The sequence below is a fragment of the Acinonyx jubatus genome, chromosome B3 (genome assembly GCF_027475565.1).
Source record: "Acinonyx jubatus isolate Ajub_Pintada_27869175 chromosome B3, VMU_Ajub_asm_v1.0, whole genome shotgun sequence".
Taxonomy (NCBI): domain Eukaryota; kingdom Metazoa; phylum Chordata; class Mammalia; order Carnivora; family Felidae; genus Acinonyx; species Acinonyx jubatus.
Genome location: NC_069386.1, coordinates 69657459 through 69679582, shown reverse-complemented (window position 1 = coordinate 69679582; position 22124 = coordinate 69657459). Strand labels below are relative to the sequence as shown.

At 38.2% G+C, this 22124-nt stretch overlaps 1 protein-coding gene across 1 annotated transcript; it reads right to left on the bottom strand.

Annotated features, from left to right (window-relative positions):
* Positions 1–6495: 6495 nt before the first annotated feature.
* Positions 6496–7464, bottom strand: LOC106969838 (olfactory receptor 11G2-like). The gene has a single exon (XM_015066370.1). It carries the CDS (start codon positions 7462–7464, stop codon positions 6496–6498), a length of 969 nt encoding a protein of 322 aa, XP_014921856.1.
* Between the last annotated feature and the right edge of the window lie 14660 nt (positions 7465–22124).

Genomic DNA, 22124 nt, shown 5'->3' with positions numbered 1-22124 from the left:
ATACTGCTCTGTGTCTGATCTGTGACATCTAACTTATCGTCCTCATTTTGCTACTTGTTACTTAGTTATAAGATGGCACTAAGCATCCAGGTTTTTCCCCATTCCAGGGTGGAGGAGCTTGAAACAGCAGCTTCTAGTTCCCAGAAAGCAGAAGCCCCCTCAGAAACCCCCAGTCTAATTCTCATTGGCCGGAATTATGTCACATGACCAAACTAGCTGCAAGGAAGCTGAAAAAGCAAACGTTTTTAGCTGGACTCATTGCTACTCTGAACAAAGTCAGGCTTCTTTTAGTTACGGAAAAGGGCGATGAACTTTGGGTGGGTGACAGTAGTCCCTGGCACAAGACGGATCTGGAGAGCTTCTCTAATCACTTTAGACTTCATGAAACTCAACAACTGATAACACTGACCTTTGACAAGTATGAAAAAGCTAAGGAAGATGAGCATACAAACTTTCCAGAAGCCACTATGTTTATAAATCTGACTGGAGGCAAATAAGACAGAACTGTGGACTAACCACTTGAAGTCACTTTTTGTTGATCATAATAAATGATATTTTTGTAAACAATTGGTACAACCAAATTTGAATAATAATGAGTTTTTCTAACGACAATCATAATAATATTGAGCAAATAGCATTTGGCAATGAAAGGGCACTTTTGAGTTCCATGGTGAGAAAACAATTAAAAAGACTAAAGAGAAAAAGACTGTTTTGAGTTGTAGTTTTCTGTGAATTTAATCTTTCAAATGGCGTCTTTAATTTAACCATCTTCCCTCAAGGAATATATAAATAATAGTTTTCAGTCTGTTGATTAGAAGGAGATTAAATTACAGAGACCACAGATACTGTCAGCCTACCAAGAGTAAATGAATCACCCCACCAGTCATTCGTCTTGGGGCTTTGTGAGATGTGTCCTTAGAAATGGAATGAAATAGGATAGGATAGAAATGCATTATTTGTGATACGGGTGGTATTTTTTAAAGAAATTTCTGTTTCAGTTGTATATGTATGTATGTAATGGGCACAATGTAAAATAAATTTATTTCTGTGGATTGTGTTCAGAAAAGTTTGAAAAACCATTGTCTTAGCAGTTTCAGAACTCCTAAAAGCAGCCATTGGCATAGGTCGCAAAAAGGAAATCCTGGCCCTAAAAACAGTACAAGAACTCACAAGAAAAGAGCCCAAGAAAATTAAGGTCAAATATGGAGTAATGAGCCTTCAGACCTGTGGAGTGCATAGAAAACAGCATGAATAGTAATAATAGATGACTGTTTGTACAAAGGGTGGCAAATCTTTACCCTGTTACAACGATCTTAATGCATGGTGAGTTGGAGAAGATGTGACACTTGAGAAAAGGAACAGAAATCAAGTGGCACCAAAGCAGAGAACAACACCAGTGTGAAAGGAATTCAGAAAAGTATGAAGACTGATTCTGAGCAGCTACCTATGAGAGGTGCCACCCTAGAGAGAAAGGGTCAGCAGTTAGACGAGATTATGCTAGCAAAAGTCACATGTGATTAGTTGTGTCTAGATTGTTTAGTTTGTGTGTAATTCAACTTGTCCTCAAACTAGAACCTTAGTAAATATGTGTCCCAGTACTCCTGTTTGACTCACTTTCCCTAATTAATGTAGTATAATCTTTGTTTTACAATCTGAGCTTACAATTGTTTTACTAATAACTTGCCCATTTTCAGGCACCAGTCATGCTCTCCTTAAAAAACGTTTCTTGTCCACTATACCTCACCATAATATTCTTTTCTTAAAGCAATTAAAAACATTTTTTTAAACATTTATTCATTTGTGAGAAACAGTATGAGCAGGGTAGGGGCAGAGAAAGAAGGAAGCAGAATTGAATTCAATTCAACAGAATTGAAGCAGGCTCCAGGCTCTGAGCTGTCAGCACAGAGCCTGACATGGGACTCTAACCCATAAACTATAAGATCATGACCTGAGCCGAAGTCAGATGCTTAACCGACTGAGCCACCCAGGGGCCCAATATTCTTTTCTAAATTCATAGCGTTTTTGAGGTTTGTTGAATATTTACTTGTAATCAGACTGCCTTTTATGTATCTGTTGCAATATCATTTGTGTTACTTTTTTTAAAATTTTTAATCTTTATTTATTTTTGAGAGTGAGAGTGAAAGAATGCAAATGGGGGGAGGAACAGGGAAAGACAGGGAGACACAGAATCCAAGGCAGGCTCCAGGCTCTGAGCTGTCTGCTCTGAGCTGTCTGCCGAGAGCCCGACACAGGGCTTGAACTCACAAACCGAAAGATCATGACCTGAGCCGAAGTCAGAGGCTTAACTGACTGAGCCACCCAGGTACCCCTCATTTGTGTTACTTTTTACTTTCCTATCAGTTACATTGTAAGTTTCCTGGAAGCAGGGAATATAAGTTATACTATCTTTTCACTGTTCCAGAATGACTTCTTTAATAGTAGGAACTCAAATAATTGTTTATTTCGTTTACAGGTTCATTCAACAAACATTTATTGGGTTGCAACAGTGTGTTAGCCATTTCTCCGGGAATTGAGGGTAGAGTATGATATCTAGCTCTCATGAGGTTCATATTCTAGTATGAGGAGACAGAAATAAAGATAGAGAAATAAATATATACAATACAATATGTATATTTTTAATTAATTAATTTCAGTTTGTTCTCTATAGTTAAGAGTCTTTTATGGTTTGCATCCCTCTCCCTCTTTTACCCTTCCCTTATGTTCATCTGTTTTGTTTCTTAAATTCCACATGAGTGAAATCATATGGTATTTGTCTTTCTCTGACTGATTTATTTTGCTTAGCATAATATACTCTAGTTCCATCCATGTCATTGCAAATGGCAAGATTTCACTGTTTTTGATGGCTGATTAATATTTCTATATCTATATCTATATCTAATCTATATCTATATCTATATCTATATCTATATCTATATCTATATCTATCTATATATCTATATCTATATCATCTATCTATCATCTATACCTATATCTATCTCACATCCTCTTTATCCATTCATCAGTCCATAGACATTTGGGCTCTTTCCATAATTTGACTATTGTTGATAATGCTGCTATAAACATTGCAGTGCATGTGACCCTCTGCATCTGTAGTTTTGTATCCTTTGGGTAAACACCTAGTAGTGCGATTGCTGGGTCATAGGGTAATTATATTTTTAACTTTTTGAGGAAGCTCCATACTGTTTTCCAGAGTGGCTGTAAGAACTGGTCACATTTCAACTGGTCCGTAGTCCCATGTGGGTAATGGTTATTGTGTTGGATAGTGCAGGTATAGAGAAGTCTGAGGACTGAATAGAGAGCTTAAAGATGTTGAGGTTAATCAAATAACTGAATTTTCTTTATTTTTCAGAATATAGTTTCTTTGCCTAGAGGGAACAAGCATACTCCTGTGTCACAGGTTTTCTTAATTTTAATCTGGATCTGGTGGCAGAAGAACCTCCTGAGTTCACTGTGTCACGGATGTAGTGGGCTCACACATCCATGAACTGCCTCCTGAGAATGGGTCTTTCCTGAAGAATTGCATCTTCAGCCTCATTGTCCTAATGTGTCCCAGACCAATAGTTAGAAGCCCTTTCAGAAGCTGGATGAAATTTCCCCTCAGACATTGTTTTTTAGATGAGTATAGGGGGTGGGTGTAAGAGCCAGTCAGTTGTAGAGCAATTTTTTTTTTAAATGTTTATTTATTTTTGAGACAGAGAGAGAGCATGAACGGGGGAGGGTCAGAGAGAGAGGGAGACACAGAATCTGAAACAGGCTCCAGGCTCCGAGCTGTCAGCACAGAGCCCTATGCGGGGCTCGAACTCACGGAGTGCGAGATCATGACCTGAGCCGAAGTCGGTCGCCCAACCGACTGAGCCACCCAGGCGCCCCTGTAGAGCAATTTTTAAGTATAATCCAAGTTACATAGTCATTCAAAACCAAGAAATTATATTTCAATATATAAATGCACAGAAAAAGGTCTAGAAGCATACCCAACAAACTGAACACATTGCTACAGAGACAGGTGTGTGTGTGTGTGTGTGTGTGTAAGTATGGAGATCTGAGGATTTTCATTATTTTGTACTATTTGGCTTTTATAATGAAAATTTATTCATTGTAAAATGTATTGCATAATTGAAAAGTAAATAGAGAAAGTAGAATATTATTCATCTCTGTGTAGTTCAGCCCGGGTTATTGAAAGATATATGAATATAACATTTAGACCAAAACAAAAAATACTTAATTTTAAATATTTTATTTTAAAATATTAATCTCTTTTTTAGACTCTGTGAAAACCCAGATATAAAGATCTCAGTTATTTGGTTAATTGTGGTCCATTTATCCCCCAGGCAAAAAGCTTTTGGCTTAAGGTGAAGGAGTCAAGTGAAGAATCTTCCTTATTCACTCTTTACCAATTCTAAGAAAGGTGGGTAGGCAGCACTAAATCTCACGGAAGCTAATGGAGTCTTTCCTACATGGTGGATGATGTTTTTTTTCCCTTTACTTGAACTTGTTTCTCAGGACTGCAGATAATCCAGCCATAACTTAAAAGTATCAGACTGTATTCTAACAGCACTCATCATGAGATAGACAAGCCCTCAACTACCCATAGGGAAATTTATTTCCCCTTTCTCATCCTGCTTCTACTTCACTGCTATTATATAGATGGATCATTTAGTTACGTCCTACCCTGTGTAACTTCTAGAGGGATATGGCTCAGGGATATCTTGGGGAGTCCAAATAAATGGATTATTATAGTTAGTATTTTTGTTTGTTTGTTTTGGCTCCCTAGTATCTCAATCCTTTTTTATAGGTGGGAGAATCACAATATTAGCAGGCATGGAGCTTATCTCTGCATAAGTCGATTTTTTTTTTTATTGCCAGATATTAGTTCTCTTAGCCTCTCTTGGAGCTACAGTACAGGGATGTACTTTTGGTTCCACCACTCAGATACAGCTAAACCAGATTTTGATTCAGGAGCTAGTGATGCAAGAAGCAGAAGTAGGGTAGGGGGAAGCAATGTTGAAATATTAGCATTAAAATCAGCAATGAAGCAGGTAGCCCAGTGATTGCAAGAAGGACAGAACGGCAATGGTTTAAACAGTGGCATCTGGTAGCACATGGCCACAGGTGTGGCTCTAGTGATGGTGATTGTTCATCAGACCAGTTCTGCAGGGTAGTTTGTACACTGGTCTTTGAATCTGAGCCTCAACTCTGGTTCTTCAGCTTTCATTTGATTCTGTGAAATTCCTGATACCCCATCAATAAATCTTTCCCATTGTCATGCTTAATCAGCCAGAGTTAGTTTCTGTTGCATGCAAGTAAGAACCCTGTTATAATTACATAAGTGTAGCGTTACCTCAGGTAGGTGCAGTCCGGTAATCAGACAAAGAGACACTAACCTTTCAGTACTGTAGGTTGTCTTGAATTTTCCCTTGGTGGTCTAGGAAGCTTCATCACTCAGCATATTTTGTTACAGAAGTATCCACAAAGCCAAAATAACTTGAAAGAAGACTTTAAAATATCTATTTTTGCATGAAAAACTAAATTGAGGTCTGGTCTGGGTTGGATGTTGTCAGTCAAACCATTTTTTTTTCAACATTAGGAGACAACCTCACAAACTGACCCCAGAAAAAGGGAATTTTGTGCCATAGTTTAAAATATGAACATTTCCAAGGATGGGAAGATGATCAGGCCAGGTCAAAAGTTTAATATTAAGTGCCAGTTGCCTGACAGTATCTTATATTTTGGCTGACAGAATTTATTCCCTGGTTTCTCATGCCTATTTTCTGTAACAGTACATGTTCTTCAACTAAAAGCTTAGAAGGTGCTGAAACCCAGGTTTGGGTAAGGAATACTTAATGATTTGGCATACGTGAATGTATCCTTTTGTGCATTGTCTTCAAAACTGGACTAAGAAGTTTCAATAAGAAGCAACCATATCATTTCCTGTTTCCATTTGCTATGTAAACTGGACACTTTACCAACACAGATGAAAGAAAACACAGATGAAAAACAGATTTCATTGACAGATACTGGGTTATTGATCTTATATAAATAAAGCAATTGAATTTTTGTTAGTGCAGTGAGTAGATGCTACATTTCATTATAGAAAAACCTGTAATTGGAAAGGAGAAAAATAGTGATACATTTGAAACACAAAAATGTTTTGTTTCTAGGATAAACGCCAAGATACAAGTAGGAAGCATAAGCGTTAGCTTTGTACTTCTCAACTTGATTAGATTTGTTTTAGGTCTTCAAAAAGTGACAAAACAGAGAATGATACATTGATGCATGAAAATTGTACAGAATTTTCCACAATAGACCTTTAAGACTGTGGATATTTGCTTTTGAGACAGGATGAGAATTCTTTGTGTATAACGAGTCACATTGTCATGGGAGTAAGGAATTGAACACTCAGACATGCCCAGAAGATAGTTTTTCTCCCAGTGAGAGAAATTCTATGTTTCTGAGAGAATTATACGAAAATTTATATCATGTCTCCTTATTTTTAGTAATTTCTTTTGATGGTGCTCCCAGGACTTTCTTGAGTGCATCTTTCATATCTTTGTTCCGAAGACTGTAAATCAAAGGATTAAAGAATGGGGTTGCCATGCAGTAAAACAGGGTCACAAATTTCTGTGTTCCAGGATGGCTCCTGGAACCTGGACTCACATACATCACCATGACTGATCCATAGAACAGGGAAACCACCAAGAAATGTGAGGCACATGTAGAAAAGGCTTTGTTCCTACCTGAGCCAGCTGGGACCCGAAGTACAGCACGCAAAACTAAGCTATAGGACCCTAGAATGTAGAGGAAGGTGATAAAGATGATAAGAGAACTTACAGTAGCACAAGTTAGAGTAGTTTTGGGAACTGGAGCACAGGACAGGGCTAGCAATGGTCCCAGGTCACAGAAAAAATGGTCAATGATGTTAGGGCCACAGAAGGGCACCTGGGACATGAGAACTGCAGGCATGAGTATGGATAGAAAGCCACCTACCCAGCAGAAAACCACTAATCGGGCACATAGATGGTAAGTCATGATGGTGGGGTAACGTAGAGGTCGACAGATAGCAAGGAACCGATCAAAGGACATTGCAGACAGAAAGTAGCCTTCAGCAGCACACATAGAAAAGAAAAAGTAGAACTGAAGCAGGCAGCCAGCATAGGAGATACTCTTAGTCTGGGAGATGATGTTGGCCAACATTTTGGGCACATCAGAACTGACATAGCAGATCTCCAGGAAGGAGAAGTTGGCCAGGAGGATGTACATGGGTGTGTGGAGTTTCCGGCTTGACCACACGGCACAGATGATGGATGTGTTCCCCATGAGAGTCAGAAGGTAGATGAGGGAGAAGATGACAAAGAGGAGGATCTGGATCTCCCTGCGGCATGGGAAGCCCAGGAGGATGAACTCACTCACAGACCCAGAGATATTGTTGGCTTCTGACATACTCATTCTAATCTGTGAAGGGAATGAGCAATAAGCATTATATGAGTCATTTGCCCTCTCTTTAAAAGTTATTTTTATTTCTTCTGACTCTTATATACTCCTTTAATGCACTTTCATGAACAGGCTCTGTATGGTTCTTAAGTCAGTAACTCATTTCCCAGGATCTGGCTTCACCCAGTGAAATCAGGGTTCTGGGAGAAACTTGTATGCTCCCACAGCCCCTACTCTATCAATCTCCATTTTCAGAGTATAAATTTCATTGGCCCATAGAATCCAAATTGTTTTCTCTGTTTGCACTTAAATCAATTCTTTTTTGATGTATCGTTCTATAATATATTCATATTTTTGTTGAAAAGAATATTTATTCCTGTTGAAAAGAAAATTTTGTATAGCATTTTGGAAAATGTTAAGAAAAATCAAAGTTTAAATATAACCTGAAATTGAACCAGGTCAGTAAAAAAAGAGCATCTTACTTACTTTGTTGTCAGTAACATGGTGTTGTCAGGAGATCTGTCCGGAATAGCTCTGTTGACTAAAGCAGGGTGCTGAAGACAGTGCCACAAATTCCATTTTAGCGAGTACTTATTAGCTTCTTTTAAAAAAAGTTTTAATTTTAATCCCAGTTAGTTAACATACCTATTAGCTTCTTATACCTGTATTTAACTTCTACTTGCTGAGCAACGGCTAATTTGATGCCAAAAGTACCCTAGTTGGCTTCACTCCTTTATTAGGAGATTCTGGTTCTCAAATAGAAAAATAGATAGAGGCAAATAGAGGAACACCTGTCTCTTAGCTCAGATGCTTCATCATCTTTTTGCTGCATAGTGATGAATTATCCTATATAAAAAAACAATAAAAAAGAAACAAAAGCATATATTTAACTCTAAAACTGTGAGAGAAATATACCAGTGTAGAGTGTTAGTGGCAGAAGAGACCTCAGAGATTATCAAGCTTAATTCTTCTTATCACAGAAACTGAAACCAGAGAGGTTAGACTAATCCAAGGTCATGTTCGCTTTTGGTGGAGGAAACAGGTCTAAAACTTAGGCGTTTGGACATTCAGTTCAGACGTTTTCCCATAAACCTTGTTATCATGGACCCTATTTATCTCAGATGGCTGTAAAAATATATTGTGCATGTATTATAATTTTCCCTCCTTTGAACCAGATTCTTGTTTATAATAAAGAAGGACTTTAATAAAGCTACTCACCAAAGCTGGAAATCACTATCTTATATCCTTCATTCATCTTTGACCTGCCCTGTGTCCTAATTCTGGGAACCTTTAATGACACGAACACACTTTTGGACACTTTCTTTAAAACACATTGACTCCTAAAATAGTAAGTATAATGCCAACCACTGTCATGTATTAAATATTTATTGTGGCAGTCACTTAATGTTCATTATTTCATTAAATTCTACTCTTCTTTCAAAAATCTCTAGTTCTAGAGCCTTAAAACAAACAAACAAACAAACAAACAAACAAACGAGACAGACAAGCACTTCCACATTTCTAAATGTAGCATTGAGTTTCATTTCCCTCTGAGTATGTTGATTCTAAAACCCAACTTATTTTTTCTACATGGCTGTCAGCTATGTATATATTAGCTGTTTCCTTATTGTTTTTGATTCAGTTTATTCACGTGCAACTTGGTTATTCAAATTTACACTTGTGAATATGGAAGGTTAACCTCAGGAAAGCTGTGTTAGGAACTGAGGCCATATACCATAAGAAAAGATTATGTATATATTTCTCATAGTCTTTCTATATAGTTGACTTCAGGTATGTTAGCTAAGATAGTGAGCAGGTATCTTGAGGACAGCAGTTTCCATTAAATACCAAAGGGTGACCAAGTATGAGAAGATTATTGTGTTCCTTCAGAGAGCAAACATGGCATACAAACAGACTGGTGAGCTGAAATTGGGAAAGCTATAAACCATAAATCCAAGATTGTGGGCTCATTGAAGGAGGCTTTGGGCTGGAAACTCAGTGATTGTAAGGAAGGATAGGATGCTTTAGCCCAGAACTAGACAACCTAAATTTTCTATAATTTAACTAAAGTACATAGTGCTCCCACACTCTTTTCTGTGGCCATAGTTTTACTTACCCAGTGGAACTGACAATGGTGGGTGAGACTGCATGTGAACGGGGCAAAGAAACATGGTAAGAACAAGAGTGGAAGGAAAGTATGTTTTGGGGTGGTTTTATTTGAATGAGAAACATTCCTTTCACTTTTGGTTAGATTTATTTAAGGAAAGTATAAGGAGCCCTCGAGAAGCAGTCTTCAATATTTTGAGGGTGGATCTTAAATGAACGAACGGTTGTTAAAGAGGGAAGAAAAAAACATCCAGACAGAAGCAGATTTTCTTTCAAATTCTTATCTGTAATAAAACTTGGGAGTGTTGTGAGTTCTCTCCCTTCCTTTCTCAATTCAGGAGCAGACTTCTTGGTCTTTGAGAATCCCTCTGTTCCTGCCTCACTGTTCTAAGTCCTTCTCTCCCTGCCTCGGGGTCACTGTGGGTTCTACCTGTGACCACATGTTGATCTTTCCTTTCACTGCAGATAGAGGAGTTCTTAAGTCTTTTTTTGTAATGTTTATTTATTTTGAGAGAGAGAGAGAGAGAGAGGGAGGGAGAGAGAGAGAGATGAGTCACAGAGAGAGAGGGAGACACAGAGCCTAAAGCAGGCTCAAGGCTCTGAACTGTCAGCACAAAGCCCAATATGGGGCTAGAACTCAAACCGCGAGATCATGACCTGAGCCGAAGTTGGACACTTAACCCACTGAGCCACCCAGGCCCCAAAGGAGTTCTTAAATCTTTATAATACTTAATGAAAATCAATACCCATTACTTACAAATATTTTATGTCCTCTGAAGTGATATGAGACCCACTGCCTTCCCTCATCTTTTATCTGGAAGATAATGCAAAGCAGAAGTGTCAGCTCAGGTTTCCCTGATGAGATTTTTAAACAGATATATTCTGGATAGACATTTGAGGTGCCCTGCAAGGAAGAATGAAGGCTTTGTTAAAAAACATTATGTATTATTTTACATACTTTCTCTAAAATATAAGACATATTCATAGATTAAAAGTACAAAAGAAAATTCACAGCCCTTTTTTTCTGTAGCAATATTACAATTTTTTTTCTGTAGCAATATTTTCAGTAGCAGTTGAGGGGCTCCCACCTGTGCCCTCTTTGAGGGTCTAGGTGTGCAGGATTTTGGATTCCTGGTGGCTCTCTCTCACAGTTTGAGCCTCACAAAGGATTCTCTTTGACTGTTACACAAAATGGAATAGAGTGTCAGGGAACTCTCCATTCGTTTTATTATGCATCCCTTTCTGGCCACATATTGTCCCTGGAGGCCACCCCTCAGGAGCAGCAGGGACAATCACAGTGCATCAATCAAACCCCAAGTGTGTCATGAACTCAAAGGCGAAAGGGCCTCCCTGAATCCATTGGTGAGACTGTCACCTAATAATGGCCCCTCTGCTCTGCTGCTTACCTTACACCTCCAGACTGGTTCTGGATTTTAAAAACCAGCCTCATTGGATGTCACCAGTTGCTTCAAAGCTCCTGGAGTTCCCTTTCCCTCACATGTGCACTTAAGGTCACTTTAACAAATCCCCAAATCCTGAGTATCTCCCCAATTGTCCACTAAGAGAAATTTCCCCACCAATCTTCATCACTCAGTGTAGTGTTGTTTGAAAATTCTACTCCCCCTGCAGCCCCCTGGCAGCCAGAACTGACACCTGCTGGAACTATCCAGTGGCTTTCAGGCTTTGAGAGTAGAAAAACCTGGTTTCATTTAACATTTAGAGCCTCTCTCACAGCCTGCCTCAACCCCAAGGATTCTATGTCTCTTTATATTTTAAAATTATCTTCCTCCAATGGATATAAATACTCTTTCTAGATTTATATCATGCTTGGATGATAGCTTTTAGTACCTGCTATGTGCCAATTACTATGTCAACATATTTCATGTGTATTATCTGATATATAATACTCATAAATTTTTTTCAAGATAGTCTTACCAGTTTAAATGATTAAATAGAAGCATACAGAGAGTAAGACTTTATATTTGGCTATAATTCAACTTGGTTTATTTACTTTCCACAAATAAAAGTCTTGTAGTGAAAAATTATATTTAATCTGCCTATAGCTTCAACCTGTCTATTCTTTCTTGGTCATTGTTCTATTAACATTATTTTTATTATTATTTTCTGCTTCCTTTATTTTTAAAATATTTTTACTTCAACACTAACTTTATCAGGTTGTTCAGAAGCTTCTGTCTATGGTTTTACTTGCTGCTTACCTTGGTATAAAAATTTTCATTGAAAAATGAGTGCCCATTGTGAACAAAGATTTATTCAAAGCAGTCATTTCCCACAGAGAGCTTTTAGGGTAATAAGGTACTTCGGCAAAAGTTTCAGCAAAGAACCCTGTACAAGGGGAAAACTTTATATCCTTTTCATTCTTTGCTGCTTAAACAGATACATAGTAGTCTTACACTGACAGTGAGGTACATTTGACTTCTTGGGCATGGTTCATAGGAAGGTGGGAGTCAGACCCGTTTCAGATGTCACCTTCTTCTATCAGACACTAACTCATGATAGGCTCCTTCTCTCTTCTCTAAGTTTTAGTCATTTTAGCACACAGGTATGAAGTGGCAGGAACCAGCCAGAATGTCTCTAATCCAAGCTGAGAAAGCAAGAGTGGAAACAAGCTACTCACTCTGTTCACTGTGCAACAGTTCCTGCAGAAAGTAACTTGGGACAAATATTTCTGAGTAACATTAACTGCTGGCTCTAATTCCTCTTTTTTCTTCTGGTGCTAATTAAGGATACTCTAATTTTTCCATTTTGGAAGTACGATTGATGTTTCTGGAAGTTTTCAACCCACTAATGCTTTCATATTGCACTTGGACACTCCTTTTTAACCTCCTTAACTTCTGCCCTCAATGACTTGCTTTTGAAAATGTATTGAGTCTTTGTCACTTTGATGATGGAGGTCTAAACTCTTTGGTACAATCTTTATTTTTAATTTTTTTTATTCTTTCTGTTTGTGTATATGCAATAGGTATTTATTAAAGAACTAATGAGATAAAGGAAAAAAGAGAAGAGAGAAATGTTTTATTGACACAAGAGGCCAGCCTGACCCACAATCAGTTCATTACGCCAGCATACCGATCTGAGAACTTTTTCTTTTTTTTCCCTCCAAGATTTCATTTAACATATAGTGTAGTATTGGTTTCAGGAGTAGAATTTAGTGATCCCTCCAGTTTAACATATCGTGTAGTATTGGTTTCAGGAGGAATTTAGTGATTCATCCCCTATATACAACACCCAGGGCTCATCACAACAACTGCTCTTCTTAATGTCCATCACCCGTTTAGCCCATGTTCCCACCCACCTCCCCTCCAGCAACCCTCAGTTTGTTCTCTATCTTTAACAGTCTCTTATGGTTTGCCTCCTTCTCTGTCTATATCTTGTTTTATTTTTCTGTGCCTTCCCCTATGTTCATCTGTTTTATTTCTTAAATTCCACATGAGTGAAATCATATGGTATTTGTCTTTCTCTGACTGACTTATTTTGCTTAGCATAATACACTCTAGTTCTATCCACATCATTGTAAATGGCCAGATTTTATTGTTTTGGTGGCTGAGTAATATTCCATAGTATATGCATACCACTTCTTTATCCATTCATCAGTTGATGAACAGTTGTGCTCTTTTCATAATTTGGCTACTGTTGATAATGCTGCTATAAACATTGGGGTGCATATGCCCCTTTGAATCAGTATTTTTGAATCCTCTGGAAAATACCTAGTAGTGCAATTGCTGGGACATTGGGTAGTTCCATCTTTAACTTTCTGAGGCACCTCTACACTGTTTTCCAGTGTGGCTGCATCAGTTTTCCTTCCCACCAACAGTGTAGGAAGGTTCCCCTTTCTCCACATCCTCCCCACATTTTTGTTTCTTGAGTTATTCATTTTATCCATTCTGACAGGTGTGAGGTGGTATCTCACTGTGGTTTTGATTTGTATTTTCTGATGATGAATGATTTTGAGCATCTTTTCATGTGTTTGTTGGCCATTTGCATGTCTTCTTTGAAGAAGTGTCTATTCATGTCTTCTGCCAGTTTCTTAACTGGATTATTTATTTTTTTAAAAAAAATTTTTTAACATTTATTTATTTTTGAGACAGAGAGAGATGGAGCGTGAACAGGGGAGGGTCAGAGAAAGAGGGAGACACAGAATCTGAAACAGGCTCCAGGCTCTGAGCTCTCAGCACAGAGCCCAACGCGGGGCTCGAACCCATGGACCGTGAGATCATGACCTGAGCCAAAGTCGGATGCTTAACCGACTGAGCCACCGAGGCGCCCCTGGATTATTTATTTTTTGCATGTTCAGTTTGATAAGTTCCTTATAGATTTTCGATACTAACCCTTTACCCAATGTATCATTTGCACATATCTTCATTCATTCCATAGGCTGCCTTTTAGTTTTGTCGATTGTTTCCCTCACTGTGCAGAAGATTTTTATCTTGATGAAGTCCCAATAGTTCATATTTGTTTTTATTTCCCTTGCCTCTGGAGATGTATCTAATAAGAAGTTGCTACAGACAAGGTCAGGAGGCTGCTGCCTGTGTTCTCCTCTAGATCTTGATGATTTATCTCTCATAATTAGGTGTCTCACCAATTTTGAATTTATTTTGTGTATGGTGTAAGAAAGTGGTCCAGTTTCATTCTTCTGCATGTTGCTTTCCAGTTTTCCCAGCACCATTTGTTGAAGAAACTTTTTTTTTTCCATTGGATATGCTTTCCTGCTTTGTCAAAGATTAGTTGGCCATATAGTTGTGGGTCCACTTCTGTGTTCTCTATTCTATTCCATTGATGTATGTGTCTGTTTTTGTGCCAATACCATACTATCTGGATGATTACAGCTTTGTAATACAGCTTGAAGTCCAGAATTGTGACACCTCCAACTTTGTTTTTGATTTTCAACATTACTTTGGCCTTTTGGGGTCTTTTCTGGTTCCACACAAATTTTAGAACTGTTTGTTCTAGCTGTGCAAAAATGCTGGTGGTATTTTGATACGGATTACATTGAATATGCAGATTGCTTTGGGTGGTATAGACATTTCAACAATATTTGTTCTTCCAGTCCAGGAGCATGGAATATTTTTTCATTTCTTTGTGTCTTTTTCAATTTGTTTCATAAGTGTTCTAGAGTTTACAGAGTATAGATCTTTTACCTCTTTTGTTAGGTTTATTCATAAGTATCTTATGGATTTTGTGCAATTGTAAATAGGATCGATTCTTTGATTACTTTTCTACTGCTTCATTATTGGTGTGTAGAAATGCAAGATATTTCTGTATGTTGTTTATGTATTCTGCAATTTTACTCAACTCATGTGTCTGTCCCAGCAATATACTGGTGGAGTCTCCTAGATTTTCCATGGAGAGTATCATGTCATCTGAGAAGAGTGAAAGTTTGACTTCTTCCTTGCCAATCTGTATGCCTTTTATTTCTTTTTGTTGTGTGATTGTGAGGCTAGGACTTCCAGTACTATGTTGAACAACAGTGGTGTCATGTTCCTGACCTTAGGAGAAAAGCTCTCAATTTTTCCCCATTGAGAATGGTATTAGCTGTGGGTCTTTCATATATGGATTTTATGATGTTGAGGTAGATTCCTTCTATCCCACTTTCTTGAGGGTTTTTATCAAGAAAGGATGTTGTATTTTGTAAATGCTTTTTTTGCATCTATTGAGAGGATCACATGGTTCTTATCCACTAAGTGTGGTGTATCATGTTGATTGATTTGTGAATATTGAACCACTCTGACAATTGGTGTGTAATTCTCCTTCTTAGGGGTTCTTTGTCTGTTTTTGGAATCAAGGTAATGTTGTCCTCATAGATGAGTTTGGAAGTTTTCCTTCCATTTCTATTTTTTGGAACAGTTTAAGAAGAATAGGTATTAATTCTTTTTTAAATGTTTGGTAGAATTCCCCAGGGAAGCCATCTGGCCCTGGACTTTTGTTGTTGGGAAATTTCTGATTACTGATTCCATTTCAGTAGATTGGAATCTCTCCATTTCAGGAGAGATTGTGATCTCTCCTCTTTCATTTGTGTTTTTATTTATTTGGGTCATTTCTCTTTTCTTTATGATAAGTCTGGCTAGGAGTTTATCAGTTTTGTTAATCTTTCAAAGAATCATCTCCTAGTTTTGTTGATCTGTTCTGTTTTTTAAATTTCTATATCATTTATTTCTGGTCTAATCTTTATTATTTCCCTCCATATGCTGGTTTTAGGCTTTATTTGCTGTTATTTTTCCAGCTCCTTTAAGTTTAGTGTTAGGTTGTGTATTTTAGAATTTTCTTACTTCTTGAGGAAAACCCAGATTGCCATATACTTCCCTCTTATGACTGCTTTTACTGCATGCCGAAAGTTTTGGACTGTCATGTTTTCATTTTCATTGACTTCCATGTATTTTTAATTTCTTCTTTAGTTTCCTAGTTAACCCTTTAATTCTTTAATAGGATGTTATTGAACTTCCATTATTTGCAGTCTTTCTTTTTGTGGTTGACTTCAAGTTTCGTGATGTTGTGGTCCGAAAATATGCATGGCCTTATCTCAATCTTTTTTTTTTTTTTTTTTTTTTTTTACTGGCCGAGGCCTTATTTGTGACCCTGTATGTGGTCTTTTCTGGAGAATGTTCTATGTGCACTCAAAAAGAATGTTTATTCTGTTGCTTTAGGGTGAAATGCTCTAAATATATCTGTTAATTCCATTGGGTCCAATGTGTCATTCAAAGCCATTGTTTCCTTGTTGATCTTTTGATTACATGATCTGTCCATTGCTATAAGTGGGGTGTTAAAGTTCCCTACTATTAATGTATTATTATCAAATGCATTTCTTTAAGTTTGTTATTAGTTGACTTATATATTTGGGCGTTCCAAATTTGGGACATAAATATTTATAACTGTCAGATCTTGTTGGATAGACCCCTTTATTATGATACAGTGCTCTTCTTCATCTCTTAGTAAAGTCTTTGTTTTAAAATCTAGTTTATCTGATATGTGTATGGCTACTCCAACTTTCTTTTGATGTCTGTTAGCATGATGGGTCTCCGCCCCCTCAGTTTCTACCCAGAAGTGTCTTTGGGTTCTAAAATGAGTCTCTAGTAAGCAACATATTATGGGTCTCATTTTTTTTTAAAGCTATTCTGATACCTTCTGTCTTTTCATTGGCACATTTAGTCCATTTACATTCAGAGTAATTATTGATCAATATGAATTTAATGCCATTGTATTGCCTGTAAAATCACTGTTCTTGTAGATTGTCTCTGTTCCTTTCCAGTCTTTGTTGCTTTTGGTCTCTCTTTCCAACTCAAAGCGTACCCTTTAATAATTCTTGCAGAGCTGGTTTAGTGTTCACAAACTCTCAGTTTTTGCTTGTCTTGGAAACTCTTTCTCTCTCCTTATGTTCTGAATGACAGCCTTGTTGGATAAAGTATTTTTGCTTGTGTATTTTTCATGTTTAGCACATTGAATATATCATGCCACTCCCTTCTGGCCTATCAAGTGTCTGCTGCTAACCTTGTGTGTCTACCCTTGTATATTAAGGTCCTTTTGTCCCTAGCTGCTTTCAGAATTCTCTTTATCTTTGTATTTTGCGAGTTTCACTATGGTATGTCTTGGTATTGATCTGTTTTTGTTGATTTTTAGGGGAGTTCTCTGTGCCTCTTGGACTTGGATGTCTGTTACCTTCCCCAGATTAGTGATGCTTTCAGCTATAATTTGTCTAAATAAACCTTCTGTTCCTTTTTGCTGCTTTTCTCCTGGGACTCTGATGATATGGATATTATTGTACTTTCTGGAATTGTGGATTTCCCTAAGTCTATATTCATGATCTAATAGTTTTCTTTCCCTTTACTTTTTAGCTTCATTATTTTCCACAGTTTTATCTACTATATCACTTACTCAATCCTCTGATTTTTCCATCCTCATTGTGATTACATCCAGTTGGTTTTGCATCTCCATTACAGTATTTTTTAATTTCAGCCTGACTAGTTTTTAAGACTTTTATCTCTGCAGGAAGGATTTCTCTGGTGTCTTTTTGCTTTTTATTTTCAAGCCCAGCTAGTATTTTTATGACTGTTGTTCTAAATTCTTGTTCTTATATATTAGTTATATCTCTTTTGAGCAAATCCCTGGCTGTGGTTTCTTTGTGATCTATCTTTGGGGGAGAATTCCTCCATCTTGTCATTTCATCTAGATTTCTGGTTTGTGTGTGTTATGAAAGCTTGTTCTGTTTCCTGCTCCTGAGGGTAATGCTATATGAAGAAGGGGTTATACACTGCCCAGAGCCTGGTGCTTCAGGAAGTGTTTCTGGTATATGCTGTGTGCACTCTGCTGTTGTGATTTGGCTGCTCTTTTCCCCAGGTCAGTCCCCTGCAGAGTTCCCCTTTGCTTGTAGTGGGGAGTGTTTGGACCTTCAACTGGTATGTTTTGATTTGTTTGTTAAAATAAGCCTGGTTTAAAACAACAACAACAAAAGACCTGAAGCAAAATAAAAGGAAAAGAACAAAAATCTCCAAATAGACAAACAGAAGACTATAAGCCTGATTCCAAAGAAAAATAAAGAAAAAAAGAAGAAAAAGAACGAAAGAAAAAGCCTGACCCAAAAAACGGGAAAAGAAAATAAAAAGCAAATAGACAAAAAATATCAGCCTGATTTAAAAAAAAAAAACAAAAACAAAAAAACCTGTTTGTATTTCCATCAAAACTGAAAAACTGAAGCTGATGCTTTGGAGCACTCTATGATCAGTTAATTTGGTGCATGTGGGGGAGTCGGGGACAGGGAGGTTATGCTCATCCTCTGAGGGAAAAAGGGCCTGCTGTGCTGGCTCACAGCCAGACCTGACCTCGCGTAGCCCCTTTAAGATGCAGGGGAGTGGGGATTGGTGTAAGCCGCTCCCCCTCCACTGGGGGCACTGTGTTGCTCACTGAAGGGCGACTAAGCTGGTGTGTCGGGCAAGATGGCATCACACCACTCTCTGGTCCCAGGTAAGGGAGCTGGCACCTCTCTTCAGGTAGCCCTCACAGACAGGCAAACACTCTTCCCTCCTCTGTCCCAGGCTTCTGTCAGATCCCTCCTCTCAACCTTTCTGTGCCAGGTGCCACAGCTCTCCTGTGTTTTATCTCCGGTGCAAATCTTACAGGACTGGGTAACAGGCATACCTGCTTCCCTCCTCCAGAAAAGAGCCCTGCAGTGCTATGCCTGGCACTGTTCTGTCCCAGAAAAGTAGTCGCACAGCAGTGCAGGTGCCTAGAGCTTATGGTGATGCACAGGGAAAAGCTGCGACCACTATAGCTGCCCTCTACATGTGCTTCTGTCCCCTGCTGTTAATTGGCTGCTCAAAGGCACCAACTGGGTGCTTTTGTCCTTGGAGAGGCAATATACTTTCTTCCCAATGCATTCCAGGGAGAGGAACATTCTCTACCAGTGTGGCCCAGGGGATCCCCTACACTGTTGGGTGTCCATTCAGGCCCCCACCCCCTTCTCCCCAGGTGCATTGCTGCCGGCCCTACTCCAGATTTCCCAAAACTCAGAATTTCAGCTCAATTGTTTGCAAAAATTTTCTATAGTCCGTTACTCGTCAGTGGTTTTGGGGGAGTACTTTTCTTGCACGAACCCAACACACTGCTCTCTCCCTGTGTTTTTCTCTCCATGAAGAGGCTCTCACCCCTCAGCACCACGGCTTTTCTTTCCCCCAATTTCCCTCTCTGCGCCACGTACCTGCCACGTTCTTGCCCTCAAATTATGCAGATTGTTCTCTTAAGCCTCATCAATTTCCCAGGTGTTCAAAATGATTTGATGTTGATCTAGCTGTGTTGGAGGAGTGAGACTAGCCAGGGTCCTCCTCTTACTCTGTCATTTTAACTCTTCTCTCCCCCCCCACCTTTTTAAAGTTTTTATTTAAATTCCAGTTGATTAACATACACTGTAATACTAGTTTCAGGTGTAGAATTTAGTGATTCATCACTTACAACTTCTAGTGCTCATCATGACAAATGTACTCCTTAATACCCACTGATCTCCTGCCCAGAAAGCCTCAGTTTGTTCTCCATAGTTGAGTCTGTTTTCTATTTACCTCTCTTTTATGTCCCCCTATGTTCATCTGTTTAATTTTTTTAATTAAACTTTTTATTTGGAGGTAATTGTAGACTCACATTCAGTTGTAAGAAGTAACACAGAGAAATCCATGTACCCTTTATCCAGTTTTCACCAATAGCAACAGCTTGCAAAACTATAGTACTATATCATAGACAAGATATTGACATTGGTAAGAGGAAAGATACAAACATTTCTATCACTACGAGGATCCCTGGTGTTTTCCTTGTATGGCCACACTCACTTCCTTCTGGTCCCATCTCCTTCTTAATCCCTGGGCAACCACTAAGCTGTTCTCCATTTCTAGAATTTTGTCATTTCAAGAATATTATATAAAAGGAATAATACAGTATGTAATTTTTGGTACAATCTTTTAAAAATATTTTGTGATTAGTAATATTTGTGTTGTATCCCATTAGTATGTAACTGTCCAAATTAGTTCTTTCCCTTTTTAATTTCAGAAGTACCTCATAAACCAGTCTTCTCTGATATGCCACTTCCCCCAAAAGAGACAGCCATTCTGAAAAAAAAAATTGAAATTTTCTAGATGTTTCAATTTTAGATAAATTCTTCAAATGTAAACTTGAACCCATATGTTTTTCTATGACTCTAGTATTATTATTATGCTTTTGACTCTTTCCATTTTCTTTTTTTTAATGTTTATTCATTTCTGAGAGACAGAGTGCAAGTGGGGTGGGGGTGGGATTGTCAGAGAGAGACACACACACACAGAATCCAAAGCAGGCTCCAGGTTCTGAGCTGTCAGCACAGAGCCTGATGCGGGGCTCGAGCTCATGAATCATGAGATCATGACCTGAACCAAATTCAGATGCTTAACCAACTGAGCCACCCAGGCATCCTTCTTTTTGTTTTCTGCTTTCCTTTCTTTGTGTTTTCTTCCTAGAATTGGTGCCAAGGCAACTGAGGTTCTGTGATATTGCCAGTGAGCTCCATTGCATCACTTGTCTTATTTAGCCTATCAGTATGTAGCTGAGCCCATACAGTAAAGCCCAGGGTTTGGATATCTCAGAGCTGTAATACCAGTTTGGATATCCCAGGATAAAGCCAAACAGAAGCCAAACAGGACATTTTGCTGCTGAAGAGAAAATATACTTTGGGCCTGAAAGTAATTGCTTAAGTTATGAGTACCCAAGGGACACCAGGTCCTGATTAGGTGTTTGGATTCAAACTCTGGAAAGCAATCCGCTCTAGACCTGAAAGGTATTGTCAGGAAGTGGTGTACCTGGGTTAAATCTGATCTTCTCAGGCCCTCTTTTTGTTAGCCAAGATGTTGTTAAAGGTATGGCAGCTAAACCCCAAGGGCTGTTGGATGGACTCTACTTTAGGCAGTATGGCCCAGGATATTTAGGTTCCTATCTTTGTCAGCCTTCCAGAGGCCATATGTAAAGACTCTGAACAGTGCTATGTTCCCTGTGAAATTTGGGTGAAGGAGAGAGAAGTGGCCAAATATACACACTTGGTAATTTCATAATTGAATTAGTTTTTTTCTTTTTCTTTTTTTTAAATTTGAGTATAGCTGACACCCATTATTACATTAGTTTGGGATATACAACATAGTGATTTGACAAGTCTATATGTGATTCTGTGCTCACCAGAAATGTAGCTAACATCTGTCACCATGCAACACTATTACAATACTCTTGACTGTGTTTCTTATGCTGTGCCTTTGAGTCCTGTGACTTTTTCATTACATAACTGGAAGCCTGTATATCCCACTTCCCTTCACCAATTTTTCCCATCATCCCACCCCACTCTGGCAACCATTAGCTTGCTCACTGTATTTATAGGTCTCATTTGGTTTTTTGTTTTTTTGTTTATTTTAGATTCCACATATAAATGAAATCATATGGCATTTGTCTTTTTCATTCTGACTTATTTTAGCTAGCATAATACCCTCTAGGTCCATCCATGTTGTCATCAGAAGTGGCACGATCTCATTCTGTTTATGGCTACATAATACTCCATTGTTATACCACATCTTCCTTTTCCATTTGTCTATCGTTGGACACATAAGGTGCTTCTATATCTTGGCTTCTGTAAATAATGCTGCAATAGATAGAGGGGTACATATACTTTTTGAATTAGCATTTTCACTTTCTTTGGATAAATACCCAGTAGTGGAATTACTGAATCATATGGTATTTCTATTATTACTTTTCTGAGGAAAATACATATTATTTTTCACAGTGCCTGTACTAACACTGAATGAGTGTTCCTTTTTCTCCGCATCCTTACCAACACTTTTTGATTTTAGCCACTCTGACAGGTGTAAGGTGAAATCTAATTGTGATTTTGATTTGCATTTCCCTGATAGTGATGCTGAGCATGTTTTCATGTTTCTAGTGGCCATTTGTATGTCTTCTTTGGAAAAATGTCTACTTAGGTCTATTCCATTTTTAAATTGGATTTTTTTTTTTTTGGTATGAGTTGTATGAGTTCTTTATTTTGGATATTAACTCCTTATTGAATG